Source organism: Castanea sativa, chromosome 10, assembly GCF_040712315.1.
Source record: "Castanea sativa cultivar Marrone di Chiusa Pesio chromosome 10, ASM4071231v1".
Lineage (NCBI taxonomy): Eukaryota > Viridiplantae > Streptophyta > Magnoliopsida > Fagales > Fagaceae > Castanea > Castanea sativa.
The window spans coordinates 33,740,123-33,766,242 of record NC_134022.1 but is presented as its reverse complement, the minus strand read 5'-3'; the positions used below and the strand labels follow the sequence as shown (position 1 = coordinate 33,766,242).

Sequence of the window (26,120 nt, the reverse complement as noted above, 5' to 3'; positions counted from 1 at the left end):
GACATCATATAAAACATCGAATAAAACCACATGGGCGGACCCAAAGGTAAGACCATAAATAGGGTGATGCACTCATATGCATAGCGACTTTACAACAACGTGGCAACCAAGCATTGCAAGATGATAAAGAAATTTTCCTATTTCAAATTTTCTTATTCCTCAAATTTTAAAAAATAATAAAGTAATTTGAAACAAAGTACCCAAAAGATAAAAGGGGTGTTTAGTACACCCACTTAAACACACATTTTCAGTTTTTAAATAACATTACATGATTTTCATACATTTTTTCATTTACATGTATTTCACACATATTTTCAAATAATAAAATACATATTTTTAAACACATTTACCAAATACCCCAAAAATTTTAAAAGTCTATACTTCAAAAACTTTCCTGCAAAACCAACAAATTACAATGACTCATTAAATAATAAATTTATGTGAAAAAAATATATACATCCGCGAATAGTTTTATCAAACCAATTTAGGGGTAAAAATTTTTCTTTAAAAAAGAAATATTTATTAACAAAAAATTTCACTAACCACTAAATGACAACTATTGAAGTTGCATGTTATAATTAGTTTAAATAAAGAGTAATGCTATGGATATAACCTATTTTACAATATTTTTACAAAATGCTGATGTGGCCAACCTCTTATTGGTTTTTATTAAGACCCACTATTAATATCATTTTTTCATTTACTACTAATCACTCACTACATCAGCCGTTTGTAAAGTATTTTGTATCTTTAGCATTATTCTTAAATAAAAATGTTGTTGATAGCGTATAAAAGTGACGTTGCTCTAATTATAACTTCTCACATCAATAATTGCGGCAAAAAATATATATATTTTTTAAATGTAAATTTTGTAACCTGTACTATGCTTGTAAATTAAGTGTACTCCCTGCATCTATGCAAGGAACTCAAGATTAATTTTTCAACAGTAGACTTAACAGTAAGAGTTTAGGGTCTGTTTGGATACCGCTTATTTTACTGAAACAAAAAACTTATTGTTGAAAATACTGTACATAAAGATAAAAGTTAGTTAAAATAGTATAATAAGACCCAAAAATAGTACCAAAAAGTACAGTAGAATCTATGAATAGTAACAAAAATAAGCTGAATAGTGAAATAATTTTTATTTTTAAGTGGTATCCAAACAGAGACTAAAAATGTAAGTATCTCAGCTGAAAAAGTATATAGAAAAACAAAAATAAAAATTTCATGAACCTTATTAGATACAAAGAACATGGAAGAAGAAAGGGACATCCCAACCCCTTTACTTGACAAGCGTCCGGATGGAACAGATAGTGGGATGTTTCTTTTTACCAAGTATATTAAAAAAATGCTCCTATCAAGACCAGCCTCAGGCCCACACTGCAGATATTCTCTACACCACTTCCCTCACTACATTTCTTTCAGTTCACACTCCTACAAGCAAGTCTCACATCTATTACTATATGTTTATAACCAGTAAATGTTGGCTAAAGAAAAGGTATGCATTGATAGCAATAGAAAGTTCACACACTATGGCAAGTAAGAAGAAGAACAAGGACATGCAAAGATTCAATGATGAACAAATCAAGTTGCTGGAAACTATGTTCAAGGAAGAGTCAAGGCCAGAGTCTCGGATAAAACAGAAGCTAGCTAATGAGCTTGGACTACACCCTCGCCAGGTTGCTACTTGGTTCCAAAATAGAAGGGCCAGATTGAAGACTAAGCAGATTGAACGAGAGTACAGCTTATTAAAAGCTAGTTATGGCACTCTAGCTTCCAACTTTGAGTCACTAAAAAGAGATAATCAGTTATTACTCCTTCAGGTACCATTATTTTAGTTGCTAACAATTATTAAAAACAGTTTTTTATTAGAATAAGTGGGGGTGGGGAATTTGAGTCCAGATTCTCCCTATAGAGAGAATTTGATGTTATCATTGAGTTACAAGGTTTTTGTCATGTTAAGAACAGTTTAACTACAAGCAGTTCTGATAAGTATTTTGTGGTACACAAACAGTTGCAGAAACTGAAAAATATGCTGGATAAGCAACATGGAAAAAATGGAATGAGTAGTGACAGCAACTCAGTGAAAGGAGATTCTACTTCTGAATCAAAAGAGAAGCCCAGCATTCTATCAGAAAGTGTCAACCATAACATCAACATGTTTACAGGTGATGCTAATTGTGAAGATGCTGAGTGTACTGAGGAAGAAACTGGCATGCTGAACATAGCAGAACCAATAGATAATTCCTTAACATCATCAGAAGATGAAGATGAAGATTGGTGCAGTTTTCTTGACCAGTCAAGTGGTAATTCACAATGGTAGGAGTTATATTTTTGAGCAATTGCACGACCCCTTCAATTACAGTAGCAAAACTATGTATGAAAATAATTTGATCAGCATTGCATTAACACACTGTTCACTTTTGTACAAGCACGCCCAATACCCATTGGTCACTACACTCACTTTCAAGTTGGTTAACAAAGATGGAAGAAGTCGTCTACTCAAATATAAGAATTCCAAAGACCTTTTTTGATAAGTAAATATAGAAAATAAATAAGATATAGTTGCTTCAGTATTCTCCCAAAGCAAAAGAAGATACGTTGAGAGATAAATTAAACAAAAACAACACGATCGATATCGCTTCAAGGGAACGAGTCATGTGGGAATGGGTAAATCCACACTGACCAGATAATGAAGCCTTCTTATATCAGAACAAACATGCTTTAGAAAAACAAAAACAGAGGATGAGAAATTGAGGGCTTTTGAAAGCAGTTTTTGAGAACCATTTCTAGCGAGGCGGAGGAGAGGGCTATAAGCTCAGCTCTGTTAAAACCCTAATTGCCGAACAGGGGAGAGGCGACTTCTCCAAAGACCTTCTCAAATAACTAATAAGGATTTAACTGACTCCAGATTCCACGAAGTGCATCCACAACTAAAAAATGACCATCAAAAGAATTAACTAAATCCAGGACCTCTATAGTCGTCAGTTCTATAACTTTAGATTCTCCACCTTATGCACATGTAGCATATCTCAGTTTACTACAGGTTAAAGAGAAGGGAAATGTTAGAGACACAGCTATTTTCACTTCTTTTTTTTTTTTTTTTTTTTTATCACAACTTATTTAGATGGTAAATTATGATTAGAAATTGGAGTGACATCACTTTCATATCAACCCACTATTGACACCACTTTATTATACCCTAATCACAACATGCCATATTGACAACAAATACACCCATATGTATATATAGAATCAAGTTGTTACGCAAAGATAGCAGTAGGAAGAAACAGGAATATCAGCAGATATTCAGCCCCCCCCCCCCCTCCAAAAGAAGGAATATCAGCAGATGTGCGCTTCCATGCAGATGTTGTGATTTATTTATTTCCTGAATATGCATTAGTCTTTAATAGTACTGAAGCTGAAACAAACACAAATTCATTAGAATCTGGTGGAAAGTTCAAATTATCAAATAATCTCAGAAATATATGCAAGAAAATTCAGGTCCCTTGAAGAACCCTGGGATGCACGGACGCGGCGGGATGCGGCGACGCGTGAGGGACGCCGCTGCTCGCGCGTCGGTGCGGCGTCCGGCCGCGTCGGCCACGTGTATTCATCATTTTCCAGCCGACTCGTGCTGACGCGGCATAGACTTGGCGCGATTCACGCTGACTCGGGCGGAATCGCACCGAATCGGGCGATACCGGTGAAACCGCCGAAATTTCTAGTTCAGCCCGAAACAGCCGATTCAGGCCGAAATTCAAAAAAAAAAAAAAAACAAAAGGTGCGAAACGCACCGTATGAACTTAAATCTAACCCTAATTCAGCCGAATCAGCCCACTTCATTCTCACTTCATCAAAGCAAAAAAACTTCAGCCGTGCTCTCTCCTCTCTGCCTCTCTGCTGTCTCTGTGTTCTCTGCCTCTCAGCGGTGTGCTCTGCCCTCCATCTCTGCCTTCACTCTTTGCCTTCAAGCTTCAGCCCTTCACTCTCTGCCTTCACTCTCTCCGTCTCCCCTGTTGCAGTGCCGAAAATCCAAGTCTTCATTCTTTCAATCTCTCTCACGCATTCTCAACTCTCTCTCACGCATTCTCAACTCAGGAATTGATATTAATAAAGCTTTCACTCTCAATCTTAGTTTGATTTGTGATTTGTGAATTTGTGAATGTGATTTGTGAATCTTAGTTTGTGAATCTGTGAACTTGTGAATTTCTCAAAGCATTCTCAACTCAGATTCTTAGTTTTATTTAGTTAATAGTCATTATTTGTGAATTTGTGAACTTGGTTTGATTTATTATTAATTTATTTAGTTAATAGTTATTAACTTATTTAGTTAATAGTTATTAACTTATTATTTGTGATTCTGTGATTTCTGAACTTGGTTTGATTTATTCTAAATTTATTTAGTTAATAGTTATTATTTGTAGGTTAAATTGAATCTATTGAATTTGCAATGGACGAAGTTACTAGCACAGAAACTTCACCTTCGTCTAATCAAGAAGTGCCAAATGATGAATCTTCTCTTTGGCAGTATGTGACTAAAGTAGAAAAACCAGTTGGTGCATCTGTTAAATCAGGGGGAAACACATACTTTAAGTGCAATTATTGTAGTGTAGTTTATATGGTATCTTATTCTAGGGTTAAGGCTCATTTATTAAAAATTCCTAATAAAGGAATTAAACCGTGCCCTAAGGTGACACCGAGTCATAGGCTGGAAATGCAGCAAATGCATGATCAAGTTGAGAATGATAAGTTAGAGAGAGAATTGAGAAGTCAAATTCCCTTACCCTCACCTCCCCCAGGCCGTGGGCCTATACCTATTTCCCAATTTCGGAGACATGAAAGAAGTGATAGTACAAATCCGATTGATGGTAAGAGGAGAAAGGTGGCTGTGAATAATACTTTGGAGAAAACATACCAGAATAATGCTAGACATGAGTTGGATAGTACAATTGCTAGGATGTTTTACACCGCTGGGCTTCCGTTTAACTTTGCAAGGAACCCATATTATCGTAATTCCTATGCATATGCTGCTACTCATAGCATTCCAGGTTATGTTCCTCCTGGATACAATGCTTTGAGAACAACACTTTTGCAAAAAGAAAGAGCTCATGTTGAAGGACTTTTGAAACCAATTAAGGACTTTTGGCTTGAAAATGGTGTAAGTATAGTTTCTGATGGATGGTCTGATCCACAAAGGAGGTCTCTTATTAATATTATGGCTGTATCAGATGGGGGTCCAGTGTTTATAAAGGCAATTGATAGGTCAGGTGAGTTCAAAGACAAACATTATATTGCTGGGGTGTTGAAGGATGCTATAAAAGAGATTGGACATGAAAAAGTTATCTAAGTCATCATTGATAATGCTAGTGTGATGAAGGCTGCTGGATCTCTTATTGAAGGTGAGTATCCTAAAATATTTTGGACACCCTGCGTTGTCCACACTCTCAATCTAGCTTTGAAGAATATTTGTGCAGCAAAAAACACTAAAAAAAATGAAGTTACATATGAGGAATGTAATTGGATTACACGTATTGGTGATGATGCATCCTTCATACGTGTTTTTATCATGAACCATTCAATGAGGTTGGAAATGTTTAATGAATTTTGTACATTAAAACTGCTCCAAGTTGCTGATACTAGATTTGCTTCGGTTGTTGTAATGCTAAAAATGTTGAAGTTGATAAAAAGATGCCTTCAAGCCATGGCTATTAGTGACCAATGGGCTTCTTATAGGGAGGATGATGTTGGAAAAACTCAAAAAGTGAAAGATCTGATTCTAAGTGATCTTTGGTGGGATAATATTGATTATATCCTTGAATTCACAGCACCTATTTATGATATGCTACGAATAGCCGACACAGATAAGCCTTGTCTTCATCTTATGTATGAGATGTGGGATTCAATAATAGAGAAGGTGAAAGCAGTAATATATCGGCACGAAGGCTTGGAAGATGATCAGCATTGCTCATTTTGGAGTGTGGTGTATGATATACTCATTGATCGATGGACTAAAAACTGTACACCACTACATTGCTTGGCTCATTCCTTAAATCCTAAGTAAGTACATTTATTTTCTATTTTCTTTAGTTCCCCCTTCTAGTAAAACACACCTTTCTTTTATATTTCTTTTTTAATCTTTAACTCTAGGTATTACTCCATTGAATGGCTTTCGAAGAATCCAAAACGCATCACTCCACATCGAGATTATGAAATTTCTATGGAAAGGAGCAAGTGTTTGGATCGATACTTTGAAGATGGGAATGAATTAAGTGTGGTGAAGTTTGAGTTTACAGCATTTTCAGGAGGGAGGTTTCCTTCACCAGCTGCCTTGACAGATAGGTGGGTCTTACAACTTTTGGTTTGGTGGCAATACCATGGCACCACATTTCCAACTCTTCAAACCCTTGCCCTTAAACTTCTTGGACAACCTTGTTCATCCTCATGTGCTGAGAGGAATTGGAGCACATACAAATTCATTCATTCCTTAAACATAAACAAAATGGCTCCTGCACGTGCTGATGATTTGGTATATGTGCATTCTAATCTTCGACTCTTGTCAAGGCGCAATGAGGAGTACATACATACAGCAACAAAGATGTGGGATATTGGAGGAAACTCTTGGAATGAGAGCGACATACATGGAGGAGCTGGAATTCTTGAGAGTGCAACCCTTACTCTTGATGAGCCAGAGTTGGAAGCCATAGTTATTGGGAATACTAGCACTAGTGCTACTACTAGTGAAAGTGAAGTTCGAAGTGAATCTATTGATCTTGATGATGAAGATGTTGGTGTTTGATTGTCTTGTTGATTGTCTTTTATTTAGTTTTAGTTTCAAACTTATGAGTTGTATTCTAATTTCTGAACATCATGGAATGTTTTAGTTTCAATCTTGTGGATTGTATTTAATTTATGAACATCATGTTTTAGTTAATATCTACTATAAATTTTAAATTTGGTATATGTTTATATAATGTGAAAAAGTATGCTTAGTAATATATTAAAAATATAAATAAAAATATTTTTAATAATTTTTTAATCGCCGAGTCCCGCCGCACCCGCACCCACCTTTTTCAAAAATTGTCGAGTTCCGCACCCGCACCCGCACCCGCACCCGCACCCGTGCTTCATCAAGAACCACTGAATTTGACTGATAATGAGAAAGTTAGAGCCTTGAAGAACAAAATTTTTATAATGGCCACACTAAATTGTAATCAGTATTTCTTTAAAGCCTAAATTGCATATTTGGTCCTCAACCTTTGACCTTTGTTTCAAAATCGTCCTTATATTTTAAAATATTTTAAAAAGATCCTTACCGTCATCTAATAGATGGAAAGTACAAATGAAATTAATAAAACTGAGGTTGCTTAGATGACGTTGCATGAATTCTGCTGGCCACATCAACATTTTTCATCCAACAAATGACAATTAGAACATTTTTCACACAATTATGAAAGTATAGGGACTAAAGTGAAACATTTTAAAGTATAAGGACGATTTTGAAATAACAGTTGAAAGTTGAGGACCAAATATGCAATCTAACCTTCTTTAAATTAGATATGGCTTTAATCATGGATTTAAGAATGGCCATGCAAGAGTCTGCATATGGACTCTCTTACCTTGCATATATTACACTGGAACTGTCTATATCCCCCGAATTAGGATTCCCTTGCTGTGTAACCACATTAATAACTAATGCCATACCACTTAAATTTTCACTCTAACAAAAACACCAAAGATTCTGAAATCATGCATTCTATAACTTTTGTCCAAAAAATACACATATTCATTACTAATTACATTCACTCTCAAATAGTAGGCATGAGAGAGAGAGAGAGAGAGAGAGAGAGAGAGAGAACAAAAATCTAGGAAATCTAAGTTTATATTACTTGAGTAAGAAAACCCCTAACTGCAGTTTATAATGTTTCATCAAACATTGGTTGAATGTTAGAATAGTACATACACTCGTCCACAGAGGATATTATACAAGCTAAAAGGTCAATGCATGTCCCATACCTAAACGCTTAGATAGCACTAACATGATCACCACAAATTTCTCTATTAAGTACCATAAATATTTTCAGCTTCATTCAACATTCTTGGTAGCCTTTTACGTTTAATACTTTAAGACAACAACATAGCATATTCTCAAAAAAGAAAGTCAACTATAAATAAAAATAGATACTCTATCCTATTATTTCAGTTTTGCAGGTGAAAATTAATCCAATATCATGCTTTACAACTTCCACTCTATTGATCCTACTAATATTGAAAACTAAATTCCCAGCTTAGTATGTCCCATAACAACATACTTGGTCCCATAGTTCCTTAGTGTAATGTATCTGAAACAAACCATTAAAATAAAATAAAGGCCAAGCAAACACAATTGGATGAGATGTATACTTTTGTAAAATACATTGACGTGAAAGGAAAAGTTTCAAGGTATTCAAAGTGTACAAATACAACGAATGGTCTGTTTTAAAAATTCCCCCCACAAAAGATCATTAGAAAAAATTAAAAGTATGCACATGTCCAAATTTTTTATCAGCATGTATTGAAAAGGAAGTAAAGAAAAATAACTCCGCTATAATAAATCAATGCATCCATCTGGAATTTTAACAACAATCACAAAATTACAGATATGCTAAAAGATGGACATTAACAACCAAAGCAATACTTACATGAAAACCTAAAGCTCGGATTTGACCTTCATATCTCCATTTGGTAACATGCTTTGTGCTTGTGCAAGCCGCTTTGATTCCTGCATTAGATATAAAAGGCAAAAAAGCTTAATATGGTAAACACAAAACATATAAAAGAAGATACGCTACACTTTTCTCTCAGATAGGCTCCAGCTTGGTTTACTTTTAAAGGAAAAGCTGATTAATTACTTGAATCAAGAATTGACTTCAACGTTGGGTGTTTGAAATTCTCATGCCATACATTCAGTTACCAATCTCCATTCAGGATTATGCACATAACTATTTTTAGCATTTCATTCTACATTGAGGAACATAACTCAAGTAACACAATTGCTTGAGGAATGAGATGCACATCCAGAATCTTCTAAGACAAATTCTTCACATTTTATGCAACAGCAGAAATAATAATACAGAACTAACAAATAAAGAGGTACCCTTCGCAATTTTTTTTTCTTGATTAGTACGTTACACAAATACTTGGTGGGTTTTGAACTCATGACCTCACCTTCCATCTCAATATTATGGTAGGAGGAAGTGCCCGTTGAACTATAGCTCATGGGCAAGAGGTAACCTTTTACAAATAGTGTGTTGGATTCTAAGACCTTTAGGTTTAAATGTATTAGAACTCTAATTTGTAATGTTGGTAAACCATGATCAAAACGTTTTAGTCTTGTTTGGACGTGCTCAAAGTATGTCTTTTATGTAAAGTTGGAATTGAGTTGCTGCGGGATTTACTGTGCAATTCTGCCTGGCTCGATCGATCGAGAATTAGACTCGACCGATCAAAAGTCATGTAGATTATTTTTTCTGCAGAATTTTTCAACTCAGCCCAAACCCATTTTACGTGTAGGGTTTTATGATTTGCCCTAGGTATAAAAGGGAAAACCCTAGCCACGTTTTTAGTGTGGCTACTGATGCTCTTTATGCTGTGTGTGTAAATCTTTTGTGAAATCTAGAGGTGTTTGCCTTCACATACACTTAGGGTTATCAAGATCTAGATTGATGTCAAGAGCTTGGTGATCAATTCAGTTGTAGATTCAAGAGCTTAAAGATATACAAGTGGGAGTGCTTGTGCTTGCTGGGAATTCAAGAAAGAAGTAGTCTGTGGACTCAGAACTGTCACGTGGTCGTGGTAGTAAGTTTCCTACTCGAGGTAGCAATAGGATGTCAGTGGTCTAAGTCGCTATTGTGTAAACTTTAATTCTTTCATAGTGGATTCAATTTACCTTGAGGATAGCTAGGTTAAATTCTTCCCAGGTTTTTTACCGGTTTGGTTTTCCTGGGTCATCATATTGTTGTGTTCTTTATTTTTCGCACTTTACAATAATATGATTGATATGTGTTAACCTAGAACTGCATAATTTATCTAAGTTAATCACTTGACTAAATAACTAGGTTAATCTGGTTGTGTTTAAGGGGTCTAAAAATGTACAAGTGGTATCAGAGCGGGTAGCTGCTTTTGTTGTAGATCTTTTGATCGTTGAGTTGATCCTTGACCCCAGTTGTCATGGAACACGGACACTCTCTTGTTATTCCTCCTCACTTTGATGGGAATAACTATGCTTATTGGAAAGTCAGGATGAAAGCATTCTTGAAATCCAATGATGAGAGAGTCTGGAACTCCGTTGAATACGGATGGGAGAAGCCCACTACTCCTGTGAGTGAGTGGCAAACTTCTCAGAAAGAAGCAGCCGCTTTCAATAGCAAAGCCATGAATGCTATCTTTAATGTTGTTTCTATGGAGAAATTTAAGAGAATCTCTAATGTTGAGGTTGCTCATACTGCTTGGAATATCCTCCAAACTGTGCATGAAGGCACAAAGATAGTTAAAATTAATAAGTTGCAGCAATTAACTACTAGATTTGAAAGCATTAGGATGTCTGATGATGAATCTTTTGATGAATTCTATGCTAAACTTAATGATATTGTTAATTTCGCATATAATCTAGGTGAAATCTATGTTCAACCTAAAATTGTTAGGAAGATTCTTAGATCTTTGACTGAGAACTTTAGACCCAAAGTAACTGCCATCATTGAAAGCAATAATGTGAACTCCATCCCTATTGATGAACTTGTAGGATCTCTTCAGTCCTATGAGTTGGACCTACCTAAGACTAGCAAATCCAAATCAATGGCTCTTAAGTCTATTGATGATGTTAATGTGAGTGGATTTGATGATGAGCTCTCTGCTACAGAGATTGCATATCTTGCCAAGAACTTTAGAAACTTTCTTAGGAATAACAACAGAAGGGCCAGAGGTAAGAACACTGCTGAACTTAGAAATTTTAGGATGAATGATCCCACTAAAGGACAACAATGTTTTGGGTGTCAAGGGTATAGTCATATGAAATCTGAATGTCTTACATACTTGAGGTCTAAGGGTAAGGCTATGGTCGTAACCCTTAGTGATGATGAAGTTTCTGACAATGAGTCTGGTAGTGATGAGGATTGAAACTTCATTGCTTTTACTGCTACTGCTGTAGTTGATGAAAGTGTTGTTGTAGAGAACACTTCTGATGAGGAACTCTCTGAAGATGCAGATCTTCAAGAAGCCTACAATAAACTTTGCAAAGTTGCTGCAAAGGATGCTATGAATGTTGATCTAAGCTTAAAGAAAATTGCATCTCTTGAGCTTGATAAAAAGAATTTGCTTGTGAAACTGTTTGATGCTAATGAATTGTTGAATAATGTGAAGACTGAGAACATGCTTTTACTCAATAAAGTTAAGAATTTGGAACATGATCTATCTGTTACTAGAGAACAAACTAATAGCTCTGTTAGTTCCAAACTTGATCATATGCTGAGTGTTCAAAAGTCTCCTTCAAACAAAACTGGGTTAGGTTTTATAGAAAGCATCTCTGTTTCTGAAACACATTCCACAAACTTTGTTCCTTCTTCTGAGTCCCCTGTATGTGAGGTTGTCAAACCTGTAGAAGTTACACCTCCTAGAAAGATTAGGGTTGATCTTCAAGAGTCCAAACCTAAGACTTCTAATCCTTCTAGGGTTAAGTTGCATGATAGACCTGCATGAGTTTGTCATTTTTGTGGAAATTCCGGGCACATTCGTTCAAACTGTTTCAAATTGCAAGCTACTAAGCGAGCAAATAAACCAAAAGTACCTGTGCCTCAAGCACAAGATCCTATAGTACTTATTGGTGAGTTGGTAAAGGCTTTAAACCTTTATTCCAATTCTGGAGTTGAAAATCATTCTAATGTGAATAAGAACTCCAATGCTCAAGGTGCATCTAAAAAGCTTTGGATGCAAAAGACTCAATCTAAGTGAGTCTTTCTGACATGGTTCTTGTGCTTCATTGCTCTACTATTTGTGACCATTTTTTTTCTTGGTATTTTTGTTTTTGTTTTCTTTGCTTTTCTAAGATTTGCATTGCATAACATTCATGCATTTCATTCTAGGTTGTTTTTGTTATTTTAATAAATAAAAAAATAAAAAAAAGGAAACGGGAAGCAAAATGTGTTTTGCATTGTTTTCTTGAATTTGAAATCAAGGTTGGCCATATTATCTTTACATAACATGTTTATGTACCTTGTTTAGCTTGGATGAACTTATTTTATTGCATTTTACTAGTTTGAGCTTTGTAGTACATGTTGTGTGGGAGATGTTTATAGTTTTTGATTACTTGATCTTAATCTTGAAGTTACATGCTTTTGATTGTTGGACTTGAACTTAATGAGAAAGGCATAAATAATCATCTCACCACTGTTTATTAGCCAATCATGAACACCTTAGTGCATATCGTAAGATTTTATGCTCGAGAAAGTGTAGCACTTGCACAAAAAAAATATAAGGTGTAGCCTCGGTTTAATGCTAAAATTGGTGTGTACATTATTGGACTATAATTAAAGACCAAAGTTTCTCTCCAAACTAGTTTGGAGAGAAACCTTTCAAACTTATCATATATCTTTTTTTTAGGTGTGAATTTTGAAAATCTAATCGTTGAATTTCATGTTCCTTATGTTCTTAACATGTATATCAAATTTCGTTCAAATCGGATTTTATTTACTATTTGATCAATGAACTTATTTTTTATACACAATTTTAGATTACAAAAACTTGAAATTTTAACATTTGTTTGATAACATAGTAATTGATTTTTGTTTTCTTGAAATTTTGCAAGCATGAATAATATAATAAAAACATGCAATCCAACGGTTAGATTTTCAAATTTCACACTCAATATAAAAATATTTGATAAGTTTGAAGGGTTTCTCTCCAAACTAGTTTGGAGAGAAATTTTTTCCATAATTAAATCAATCAAATAAAATTGGTGTGTATATTATGAGGCAAATCAAGAAACTTACATGATTGCAAGCTTTTATTCTAGGAGATGTGAGAGTTATATGATGTAACTCTTTGAGGGATAGTTTCTTTTAAATGTATGTGATCGATTTTGTAGAAATTGTGCTTAATTACTATTCACATATCACCTTACATGTATCTCAAGCTTTTACTAGCTGCACACTACACAGGTTACTCTTTGCTAAACTTTGTACATGTTATTGTGTGTGATCTTGATTTGGCCAACCAAGTTTGAAAATTTCCTTGAGTTTTATGCAAAACATGTTTGCTGTTTGGATTTTTAAGGAAAATTGATGGAAACTCTAAATTTTGGGAAAACTAGGATCAAAACAAGTGCTTTTGAAAAGCATTTCATTTCATACTCATGCATTTTATTCATAAAATTCAATGCTTTGAAGAGTTTTTTGCATAAAATTGTTTTAACTTTCAAAATTTTTTTTTTTTTTTTCGATCGGTCGAACCTGTTTCTTGACTGATCGAAATTGCGATTAAAATTTTGGTCAACTTTTGTTTGTTTCGATCGGTGCTCGATTGGTGTTGGATCAATCGAAGTCTTTTCGATCGATCGAACCTAATTTTCGATCAATCGAAAGTCGTATAGAGAGTTTTTTAAAAACATTTGTTTCTCACATGTTCAAACTTTTTCAAACTCTTTCTCTCTCTATCCGATCTGTCAAAGCTTCCAATCAAAATTTTTGTCGTTTTCCTCCGATTCTTTTGCAAGGTTTTTGTCCTCTAAGGCGGTAAGACCATATTACCCTTCCTTTTTCATTTATTTTCAAGTTTCATGCATTTTTTTTCATGAATTTTGGAAATAATTTCGAACCTAAGAAAATTTGGGGATTTTGATGTTTTAAGCTTTTTCTTTCACAATTGATCAATGAGTTTTTGTTGTGGAAGGATATACAACTGTTCTATATGCATTAATTTAATCAATTTAGGGTTTTGTGAAAAATTGGAAATTCTAGGGCTTAAAACTACCTAAATTGGGGATTTTGTTCAATTAGGTTTAATTTGATGAAATTAGCTTGTTGGATTGATTCATATGATCATTATATTGTGTTATCTATCTTTTTTAATGATCAATTGGTCAATTTTCTTGAAAATTGTACAAGTGGTTTTCCGAAATTTTTGGGGTTTTTGATATAAACTCTATGCTCAAGCCAATTTTGTGATTTTAAAGTTACATTAAACTTATTCTCACTGCATTAGAACATGCATCATGTGCTTACACTGTTTATGCATCATATAGATTGTTATTTTCTATATTGTTTTGTGCTAACTTGCAGTCTGCCCTTGGTTTTTCTTGTTTTCTTTTTTGGTTCTTTTCTGTTTGTCTTGTCCTTTCCTTAGCATCATGCCTAGGAAAACTAGAGCCAACAAGAAATCCTCCTTTTCTTCTGCTCCATCCTTCGAGAGTGAGAGATTCTTGAGTGAGAAACACCAAGCAACCTATGAAACTCTTAACCTTAAGAGGAACATTTGGGCTGAGAGGAAAGTTTTGTTAGACGAGCTAGATAGTGAGATTAAACGTAACTTTGAACGTAGGGGCTAGTTGCCATTGTTGGATATTTCTCATCCACCTCCAGCTACCCTGATTAGAGAGTTCTACTCGAACCTCTCTATCCATGTCTATGATTCCAACACATTAGTTAAAAGTTGGATACGAGGTGAAGAGTACACCATTACCCATTTGGTAGTGGTAGATGCTCTTGGGGTACTTGTGGTCCAGCATCCTATCTACTCTTATGATGAGTCTCCTCCACTAGACGACATCATGTCTTACATCATTGGGTCTTCTATCCAGTGGGGTTTTGATCCTCGGATCACTACTGCTAAGCTCACTGAGGTTCATTATCTTTTCTTTCGGATTGCTTGTCATTCTTTGTGGCCTATCTCTCATCTGCACACTATCCCTATTGAGCAATGTGTGTTTTTGTATGCCCTTGTTACTGATGCTCCTATCAGTTTTCCTCATCTGTTTATTCGTTCTTTAAACGAGGTTTATAGGAGTAGTTCTACTGCTCATGCTCTTTTCTTCCCCGTTTTTATTCACCGGATTCTTTTACATCTTGGTTTAGAGGAGTTTCCCACATCTGAGTCTGTTCATATTATCGCTCCTATAGGTGCCACCTTTCTTAGGCAGAAGGCTGCTCAGTTGAGAGCAAGCTCTAAACGTCCTAGGGTTGAGTCTTCTGATGTCGTACCTCCTCCTCCTCCCTCCTTTACAGGTGATACTTCTGCTGAGGCATCTGTTGATCCTGCTGCTGTTGCTGATGTTCCTTTGCCTTTTACTTCGGATGATTCAGACATTCGACGTATGTTGGAGACTGTCATGACTGTTCAGGCGGCTCATGGTCAGCTTTTGGTGGACATGTTTGATGAGCTTCGTGCTTTGCGAGTGGATTTGGAGAGTATTAGACCGCCACCTCCTTTTGATGAATGAGTGAGTGCCTTTTGGCAATTCGTCACAAAAAGAGGGAGTGCATATGGTGTAGAGAGGAATTTTTGTTGTTAAGGGGAGATTTTGTGTTGTTTGGAGCTGTGGAGTTTTTAGATTGTATCTAGGTGCTTCACTCTGTATTTACTTTTTTGGCTCATGATGTATTGTATTTGGGTTATCCATGATAGGGGAGATACTTTGTTTATATGTTTCTTATTTCACATTGTTTATAGATTTATATTTATGAGGCTATTCATGATATATGTCTTTATTTTGTGTTATGTGAAATCAAGAAGTTATATTTTTGTGTTATTTGTATTTTCCACACATGCGTTTATGTGTTTGTTAAGTGTTACAAGAATATACAAGTTGATTCAGTCGTGCTGCTGTCTACACTTGCAACTGATGGATAGTAGTTAGGTTGAATTTGTTATGTTGGGCTATGTTTTAGTAATGGGCTGTCTTTATGTAAACTTTGACCACTTTGTTATGTTTGTGTTTTGTCACGGATTGCCAAAGGGGGAGTTTGTTGGGTTCTAAGACCTTTAGATTTAAATGTATTAGAACTCTAATTTATAATGTTGGCAAACCATGATCAAAACGTTTTAGTCTTGTTTAGACGTGCTCAAAGTATGTGTCTTTTATGTAAAGTTGGAATCCAGTTACTGCAGAATTTACTGTGCAATTCTGTCTGGCTCGATCGATCGAGAATTAGACTCGACCGATCGAAAGTCGTGCCGATTGTTTTTTCTACAGAATTTTCCAACACTGCCCAAGCCCGTTTTACATGTAGGGTTTTATGTTTTGCCATAGGTATAAAAGGGAAAATCCTAGCCACGTTTTTAGTGTGGCTACTAATGCTCTTTATGCTGTGTGTGCGAATCTTTTGTAAGATCTAGAGGTGTTTGTCTTTACATATACTTAGAGTTATCAAGATCTAGATTGATGTCAAGAGCTTGGTGATCAATTCAGTTGCAGATTCAAGAGCTTAAAGATATACAAGCGGGAGTGCTTGTGCTTGTGCTTGTGCTTGTGCTTGCTGGGAATTTAAGAAAGAAGTAGTCCGTGGACTTGGAGCTGTCACGTGGTCGTGGTAATAAGTTTCCTACTCGAAGTAGCAATAGGATGTTAGTGGTCTAAGTCGCTATTGTGTAAATTTCAATTCTTTCATAGTGGATTCAGTTTACCTTAAGCATAGCTAGGTTAAATCTTCCCCAGGTTTTTTACCGGTTTGGTTTTTCTGGGTCATCATATTGTTGTGTTCTTTATTTTCCGTACTTTACAATAATATGATTGATATGTGTTAACCTATAACTGCATAATTTACCTAAATTAATCACTTGGCTAAATAACTAGGTTAATCTGGTTGTGTTTAAAGGGTCTAAAAACGTACAGAGTGATTTTGATCTTATACATGGCATTAAAGGGAATTCGGGGAGAGCAAGTTGGAAGGAGGTTCTTCACTTAATAATGGCAAAAATAAAAATAAATGTTGAATTTAAGAAAATTTATGGAGTGACGTATACAGAGAACCATTCTAAGAAATTAGCGCATCAACACAAATATAACTTACAGCAGCAGAGGCTGCACGTATCTCTCTATAAGATTCAACTTCATCAGGAAATGTTTGTTCAAGTTCTTCCATAAGATGCTTGCGTAAACCCTGAAAAAATATGTAAGGTCGAAATAAAACCACAAATAAACACAAAATCCAATATTAAATCTCAAATTTACATGAAGAAATAGAACTGAAAAATAAATAATTAAATAAATATGTCATATCAGGAGCAAAAGCAACCTTAAAGGCATCAGTTTTGCCTTTGGTGATCTGATTCTTGGCAATACAGCTGTTTATGACATCCCTTGTGAATTCATCTGGATTCTTTCCATCATCAATCAAACTAAAAGAGAATAAAATATCAGCAATCAGAAGTAAAGAAAACCTGAATTAGGTTCTAAAAGACCATTTATAGTTGGAAAAAAAAAAAGGCTAATCATGGGAAATGACTCACTTTAGCACTTCCATAGGAATTTGAATGTTGCACTTCTCAGCTAATTTAACCATGTTGTCAAGCTCTGTAACAAGAAAATTGCTGCAAAACCAAACCCACAGTGGTTTATGTCTTAGAAAAGGAAGTAAAAATAAAAAGAACTAATTGCAATAGATATGACAAAAAAAACATACAGGCGATGGAGAAGAGGAAGCTGAGAGGCAGCATTGAAGGAAGAGACAGTAAGGTAGAGCTGGTGAAGAAGGCCCAAAGTTTTCTGAATAGAGTTGATGACATGGTTCAGGTTCTGCTTTGGATCGTCCACAGCAGTTGTAGCTGCTGTGTCATTGGTTTGAGAGATCATCATCCCATTGCCACCACCACCAGTCCCTGCTGTTAGAGCACTCTGTGATGAATCCATTGTTGTATTTTACTTCAAAAACCTCACTAAGACTTTTGAAACTATATCTGTTGCAAAGAATAAAGAATGTACAATATGAATATTAAGAAATTAATAAGTAGACAATTAATTGTTAAACAATAACTTTCTGTAGATACCAAAAGTTTAAAGGTATATTCAAATGGATTTTTATCCAATCCTCTCATTCAATTTTCCATTATTTAGGAAGCAAAAGAATTTTTTTTTTCATAGGTAAGAAAAATTATATTTAGAGGAAATTAGTCCGTTGAAGAAATGAAGTAGGCAAAGAAAATATGTACAAGCAGCAAAAAGAAAACAAAAAATTATGTACAAGAAGAAAGGGAATCTAAGAACAACAAAATGGATTCCCTAGAAGTAAATCCCCACGCACATGACCAATCAAACAAAGTTCTGGTAAATACAGCTAGAAGCTTGTACCTGGGAAGCAAAAGAATGTTAAGAGAACAAAGTTGACGCAATTAGTGATTTTATAATTATTTTGAAATACCATCATTTATTAAAGGGAAAATTACAGCACCCTCCCTTGAGGTTTTACGAATGCACTACTGGGGCAACATTTCATGAAATGACACTCCCCCCTCCTTTAAGGTTTGTATAATTGCAACAGTTAAGTTCATACCCTCACAAACTGTTATTTTTATTAACAGGATATTCCATTTTTAAAACAGATTCTTGCCCAGACAATGCACAAAATGACACTCCCATCCCTTGAGGTTTGTGGATGACTGATACTCCCCCTTAGGGATGTATATATTAATAGGAATCCTTTTTAAAAATAGAAATATGCCATTAATGAAAACTAAACTTTTACATTTATATAAAGTAAACCATGAGTGACAGGTTATAGAAATATTCCATTAAAGCTCATGTCACGACCCACACCTGAATTCCAGATTTGAAACCATGAGTGGAATGTTAATATCAAGCCTAAACTTGATACACTAAATTTGTGTGCATTTTTTTTTTTACTTCTTACTACTTGCTAGTCAGGGCATCTAACCTTAACCTTTTTCTCCAATGGATAACAATGCCATTAATTATTTAAAATATCACATGTTCACAACATAAAATCTCCAATCACATCAAAGGTTCCAACTCTCAACAATTGATTTTGATTCTAAGGTACAAAATCTCTACAGAAATAAGCATAAAAATACCTAAAATAGAAAGCAAATACTACATAAACCTAAAACGGACACAAGCAAAACTCAACTAAGGCTCTTGCTGCTCCTCCATTGCATGAAACATGCTCGGGCTGAGCGCTGAAAGACTTAGTAAGGGGGGTTAGGGAGCGTGAAAATTTAGAAAGAAAACATGAATGCAACTTAGTAAGGGGGGTTAGGGAGCATGAAAATTTAGAAAGAAAACATGAATGCATGTATATCAAAGGCTTTTCTTAATATGTGGATATGCTTCAAGATAAAATTCTTTGTACATGCACAAATATTTTTCATTAACTTTATAAACAAATCTTTTACATAACTTTGAAAAATAACTTGCATCCTTTCTTTAAAAAATAAATCTCGTCACATAAAGAAAACGCTTTTCTTAGAAAATTATATCTTATTATATAAAGCAACTATTTTTCCTTAGAAGATTTTTTTTTTATAAGTGTCATGAGAAAACTTTATAAGACCTGATGAGGAAAACTCTTACTTCAAAACTTATTAACATCATAATCATATTTCATGATTTAACATCATATAAGATGTTTCCTGATCACTTTAAAACATAATTGTTGATAATTAAATAACTAATAATTTCCTTTATCATAACATAAAACATAATTACTTATAATGCAACTTTGGTAAACCTGTCGAGTAAGCATGTAAAGCATGAAGCATCCAACCCTCTTGGGTCAGGCATCCAATAGTCCCCACCATGTCGGGTATTCCCAAGTACATACATGCTCATATCATCAATCACAAATGGCCTTGGCCACTCATGATGATCCTTCATCAATCATAGAGATGATCAGCATCCACCCAAGTTGGTCTTGACCAAACAAAGGTAGGCTACTTCATTCATCTCACAATTTGTCCTAGGCCACATTCCATGGAAAGCCCATACCATCATCCCTAACGGAGAAGTTCAGAACATACCATATAGCTTGACCATAAAACAATCCTTGCTTCTCAAACTTATCATTTTCATAACATTTAAATGTGACATCGCATATCCACTAATTTAATTGTATAATACATAATTATGTACATAATGTTCTTATTAAAATAAAAATAATTTAATGAAATCAGCTTCTCAAATCATGTCATGACCTTCCAAATATTTAAAAACATAATTTCACTTACCTCAGAGCAGAAGAAACGCAGGCCTAAACTTGAAGGAGCACAATCCTGGGTACCAGGAACACCTAATCCAAAGATTAAAGCTCAATATTCTTAGTTCATTAATTTAAGGAAAATCAACATATAACTCTTAACCTAAAACACTCATGCAACTCAAGAAAATCCTAACCCACCTAAAGGAGGTTCCCCAAAAAGCAACTTACATACATCAAACATTTTGTTAGGAACCCAATGGTTCCTAATGGGGATGGATAGGAATTATAGGAAAATTGACTTAATTCGAGGTAGTCACCCTCCATAGAGAAGGTAAGAGATTAAGAGAAAAAAAAGTACTAATGCACTAAGAAATTGGCTTATTCTTCAATGATGGAAATGTGATTACGAGTAGGTATTTATAGAACCATAAAATTATTCTATTGGTCCACCTGGCCTTATCCTAATGGTCCTATTATTCCCCATGTGCATTAATAATTCCAACATGTGTTAAATGTGATTAACATGCTTGGAATTGTAACTAACTAACTAACTAACTAACTAAATACATTCTATACTCAAATGTGGGTTCCTAACACATTTTAACGCCATACTTCAAAACATGCAGTTAACAACCACACATCATTCAATAAATCGAGAATTATTAAAAATAGAGGTAGTAAAGCTTGTGCCTTTCCTTTGGGAACTAAAAATAAACAAAACGAAGGAATAATAAAATTCAACGAAGTAGTAACTGAATCACATAAGGTAAATACAAACAAGAAACTACAAGTCTTTTAACTTACATTTGAGGCATAAGATTATACAATCTGGGAGGCTTTATCAATAGCTCACATTACAATAACAATAACAATAGCTCCAACAACGGAAAGAAAAGAATACTATGGCCACTACCAATCAAACGTCATAGTCAACAAGAAAAGAATACTCCAGCAACTTTTAACTTGGCGACTCAGTCTTCTTTGTTGCACTCCTTCAATTCGAACCAAATTTGTATGTCAAATCGATTTTCTGTTCCTTTCTTGAATTTTTCTATGTATGTACATATATAAGCTTTTTCTTTTACTCTAAACTGTCTAACCCTCCCCCATTGTTTCTCTCTATAGCTAGGTCTCTCATTTGGAGCCTCTCTCTCTCGCTCGCTCAGGTGAGTCCTCCCAAAGATCTGAGAAAACAACAAACACAACTTCAATTTGTACTCCTATATTTTCTTATTTCTAGGCAATTTATCTCTGAATTTTCTTATTTATTTATATATATACATTTCTTTATTGGTCTCCGATAATCTTGATATTTTGCAAGTATAATACGACTGCATAGTCCAATGATTGATTTGTTAAATTACTTGTTTAGCATCACAAAGAATTACACTAGATGAAACTTGAACATGACCTATGTATGGGTTTCTTGTACCTGTTTTTGGGTTCTACTCTTGTTAGGTTGGTTTATTATTATTCTTTTTCCCAATAAATTAGCTGAATTTCATTCAAGAAAAACACTTACAACAGTAATGAAATAATCCCTTTAACACGTATAATTCAGGAGCACAGCTAACAGAATCCTAAACTACATTGAAGAACTGAGGAATATATTTCCCATTTACAGAATAGGAATTTGTTGCAGATAGTGTTTTTGAAGCCTCATTCAGATTGGACATGAGTCTTTAACTTCCCATTTTACGTCCTAGATAATAGACTCTTCACTCTTTAGATTCCCAGCTGGCATTACGCCAGATCCAAAGATGATACATGACTACCTCCCAGCACAGCTTGCATAACACTTCCTTAAGATTATTGCCCTTCAAATGATGCAATCCCCAGTTGACCACAGCATCCCAACAACGTGCAGGATTTCCACAAGGCAGCATACCATCACTTCACTCCATATGCTTTTAGAAAATGATAATGTAATCAAAGAATAGAAGATCTCTACTCTCCAAGACCCTTCTAAAAAAAAACCCACTGTTGCCCCATTGAAGGAACCTATCATAAGAGTGTGAAGTCTACTTTTAAACACAAGCCATCCATGAAAGCATGCTTCAATATAGCTCTGAGAAACCAAATTAATTTCCACCATGAAATTGTTGCCTTTTCACTCTAACTGCACACCAAGTCATGGCACAATTGAATTAACCTTTCTTTGGGGTTAGCCACATAGGCTAGTCTTTATCTCCATTCTCAACCAAGAAAATTTTCTTTGAATGGCTACAAACTCAAATGATCTCTCAGGTTTTCATCTCCAATCTCCACCCCTCGACATGCTAGCCAGCTTTGTATCCATACTATTAGCAGCATCATAAATGACCCTAGGTAAATTTTTTTTTTTTTTCATATAAAATTCCACCTAGGTGCCACGGATCATGCCAAAGGAAATTTGGGATAATCTCCAATAGAAAATTTCAGATATTTCTGCCAATCCTCTTAAGTTCAGTAATTTTCTCCAACCCCATGTACTGTCTTGGGTGCCTTGACACACCAAAAATCTTCCCCTTCAATATGTTTTATATGAACCCATGCCACCCAAATTGAACTTGTATGAGCAAAGAGGTTCCAGATGTGTTTCAAACAAGCCAGCTTATTCCACTCCTCAATCCCCTGCAAGCCTAACTCACCCTCCTTAGAAACCCAAATGATTTCCCAAGCAACTTTGGCATTACCCACTGCTTCATGAGGACCATTCTACAAAAATTAATAAAGCTTTTGTTCAACAATCTTAATGGTGATGTGGAATAATCTTAATTAGTAAAGGAAACTTGGTTGCAGCAAATCCTGCACAATGGTGATGTGGCAGCGTATTAGAATGACACCTGTCAAGACTATTTTAATCACTTCCAAGTTCTTACGAGACCTTTCACCTCAATCACTTTATGAGGCATCACCCATTAAACCTCACAAAAAGACCATAACTCTCTAGCGATCAAGCAATGAATTAACAAGCAATCATGCATGAAAGCTTATTTCAAGTTGCAACCATGATCCTGATGTCTACCAAACTTACATAAGGTATTCAAATCAGTCATGTGTTTTCCTATGATACTTCACATAGATTTCATAGTTTGAAACAACAAAAGATATAAAATTGATCAGACCCATAAGCTGTAAGCACTCAAATTTTATTCAACACAAAAGATTAAGAGTTACGCCCATAAAGCCACAACCAGCAGATGACATAAATAAAATAATTATAATAAGCTTCAACCCAGAAACATTTTAGCAACGCAAGCTACAACTAAACAAACAAACTAAATCCCGATTATACAACAAATCAGCTACTAAACACAACCAAGCTAGTACAACAAATCAACACCTACCACCAGTAATCACTACCCAACCAGAACAAACACAATTCCAGCAGCACTCTAGGCTACATAACTCAACTAAGATCAGGCCAAACTCAATTATCCAAGCTTTAAAAATATCAAAATCAAAATTCTAAAAACAAATTTAAGGAAATGTGTTTGTTACCCAAACAAAAGTTATAACGAATTATATCAATTTTTGATGAGTTATCAGTGTAAGCAAAAGTTATAATTTACCAAATCTCCCAAAATAGAAGAAATTGTATGATTTACCCACAGCAAACCCTAAAATCCTCAAAAGATATTAGGGGATTTTAGGAGATTTCGTAAATTAAATAAAAATATATAGACAAAAATAAGAGAGGGATTTGAAGGTCGGTTAGGTAACAAACCTAGAAAAATTCTGAGTTGTGGTCTTCATCTTCACCACAGAGATTTCTATCAAAAGAAAGGGGGTTGGAGCGGTGGTTCTTGGCGGCTAAAAGGTGGTGTTTTTTCTTTTTGATTTGGCGGCTAACGTTAGGTTAACGGAACGGAAAATTTGATTAAGACAGTCTTGACAGGTGTCAGTCTAATACGATGCCACGTCGCCATTATGCAGGATTTGTGTAACGATGTGGGATTTATCCCCATTTCCTCTGTTCTGAACTTTTGTCTTGGGTATTTGAAGTTTAGATCGAGATGGTCTTAACTCTTAACTCTTAAAAAGAAAAAGTATCCTATCAAAAAAAAAAAGTAAAACGCCACTGTCCTAAACTTTTGTCTTGGGTATTTGAAGTTTAGATGGAGATGGTCTTATGTCTTAAAAAGAAAAAGAAAAAGAAAAAGGAGATGGAGATGGAGATGGAGATGGAGATGGTTAAAAACTTTTTTTCTTTTTTTTATTAGATAAAAATTCTTCTATAATATAATATAAGTTTAAGTCTATATGTGCCTAAAATTTTGTCGTAGAGATCTAAACCCGGTGACAGTCAAAGGGCAAAAATATTAAAATAGCATTAATTTTCAAACAATATAGTTAGTAGTTAAGTTTTACAAACTATATTTTTTACTAGCATCTCGAGTCTAAGAGACTCAATTTTGGAGTTGTAAATCGAGTCTTTAATGCTCGATTTTGATGGTCTGATTCTATCTGATGTGGCATTTTTTCCACGTGGCGACTAGTTGGAAATCGAGTCTCTAAGACTCGATTTACAAACCCAGATCAAATTTGAACTGCGCAAAAAAAAAAAAAAAAAAAAAACCAGCGGCGCGCGCGCGCCGCGCGACCCAGGGGGCGCGCGCCCGGGTCCGCGCGACTGGGCCGGCTGGGTCGCGCGCCCCAGCCACGCGCGCCCGGGTCGCGCCGCTCGGGCGCGCGACCCAGCCCCGCGCGGCTCGGGTCGCGAGCCCAGCGCGCGCCCGGGCCGCGCGGTGGCTGGGTCGCGCGCCCGGCCGGCGTGACCGGGCGCGCGGTGGCCCGGAGCGCGACCCGGGCCGGCCCGGCCGCGCGACCCAGGCCACCGCGCGCCCGGTCGCGCCGCCCGGGCGCGCGACCCAGCCCCGCGCGGCCCGGGCGCGCGCGGGCTCGCGACCCAGCCGCGCGGGGGCTGGGTCGCGCGCCCAGCCGCGCGACCCGAGCCGGCAGTCGCGCGGACCTGGGCGCGCCTGCCTGGGTCGCGCTGCCTGGTCTTTTTTTTTTTTTTTTTTTTTTGCGTAGTTCAAATTTCATCTTGGTTGTAAATCGAGTCTTAGAGACTCGATTTCCAACTAGTCGTCACCTGAAAAAAATGCCACATCAGATAGAATCAGACCATCAAAATCGAGCATTAAAGACTCGATTTATGGCCCCAAAATCGAGTCTTTTAGACTCGAGATGCTAGTAAAAAATATAGTTTGTAAAACTTAACTACTAACTATATTGTTTGAAAATTAATGCTATTTTAATATTTTCTCCCAGTCAAAGACTACTAGTTCCACAAAGTTGTAGTTTATTTGTTGTTCTCTTTTTTTCTTAATGTTAATTTTTAGTCCTAAAAAATAATAATAATAATAACACACAAAGCTTAGGTGCAAATACATACCTTTGGTAAGGTCCATTAGGTCCCTACCAAATCCAAAGAAGCACTTCATTGTGCATTAATTCCCACAAATATTATCATTGTAGACATGCACGGTGGCAATTACGCTCTGTTTGTTTCGATGTAAAATATTTGTAAAGGTAAAATATTTTACATGTAAAATATTTACAAGAAAATATTTTCATTTTACAGTGTTTGGCAGTGTATATGAAAATGTTGTGTAAAATATTTTCCGATGTTTGGCACAATGTAAAATGGAAAGAAAAAAAAAACTGGTAAAAATTTAAAATTGTACTGAGACATCACCAATGGCTAAAACAAGTACAATATCTAAATGATTTTTCCAAAAATTATGAATTTTAGAAAACGCAGGTGTTTACAATTTTAGAAAGAGCAAGACATAAGTGATCAAAGGCACTAATCTAGTATTCTTTGTACACCCATCATTTGAAAAACGTGTATCAAACAAAAGGGATTTACATATATATATAGTATAACCTCTTTGACCATTCAAAATTCCAGAGCTCATTGGATCTTAGCCAAGAACACGTTATGACATGGTTGAT

The 26,120-nt window shown here is 35.6% G+C and overlaps 3 protein-coding genes across 8 annotated transcripts; 2 read left to right on the top strand and 1 right to left on the bottom strand.

Annotated features, from left to right (window-relative positions):
* Window positions 1–1,295: 1,295 nt before the first annotated feature.
* LOC142613245 (mediator of RNA polymerase II transcription subunit 10b-like) lies at window positions 1,296–24,234 on the bottom strand. 6 transcript variants are annotated; one of them, XR_012840247.1, is made up of 10 exons: window positions 23,887–24,234; window positions 20,206–20,267; window positions 17,649–17,922; window positions 17,476–17,556; window positions 17,262–17,364; window positions 17,037–17,126; window positions 8,682–8,761; window positions 7,620–7,672; window positions 2,875–3,421; window positions 1,849–2,525 (listed from the first exon to the last, which is right to left on the bottom strand). XR_012840247.1 is itself a non-coding variant. In XM_075785493.1 (8 exons), exons 3-7 carry the CDS (start codon window positions 17,873–17,875, stop codon window positions 8,690–8,692), a joined length of 573 nt encoding a protein of 190 aa, XP_075641608.1. In that variant the 5' UTR covers window positions 17,876–17,922; window positions 20,206–20,267; window positions 23,887–24,192; the 3' UTR covers window positions 1,296–1,434; window positions 8,682–8,689. The 6 variants fall into 6 exon arrangements, 2 of the variants coding, with proteins under 2 accessions (XP_075641608.1, XP_075641609.1); XR_012840246.1 differs by lacking the exon at window positions 7,620–7,672 and having other exon boundaries at window positions 23,887–24,190; XR_012840249.1 differs by lacking the exons at window positions 7,620–7,672; window positions 23,887–24,234 and adding an exon at window positions 23,732–23,755.
* Window positions 1,302–2,739, top strand: LOC142613241 (uncharacterized). Its single transcript, XM_075785490.1, has 2 exons — window positions 1,302–1,823; window positions 2,015–2,739. Exons 1-2 carry the CDS (start codon window positions 1,302–1,304, stop codon window positions 2,321–2,323), a joined length of 831 nt encoding a protein of 276 aa, XP_075641605.1. The 3' UTR covers window positions 2,324–2,739.
* LOC142612422 (uncharacterized) lies at window positions 4,454–5,350 on the top strand. Its single transcript, XM_075784520.1, has one exon. The coding sequence runs from the start codon at window positions 4,454–4,456 to the stop codon at window positions 5,348–5,350; it is 897 nt and encodes a 298-aa protein (XP_075640635.1).
* Window positions 24,235–26,120: the final 1,886 nt, after the last annotated feature.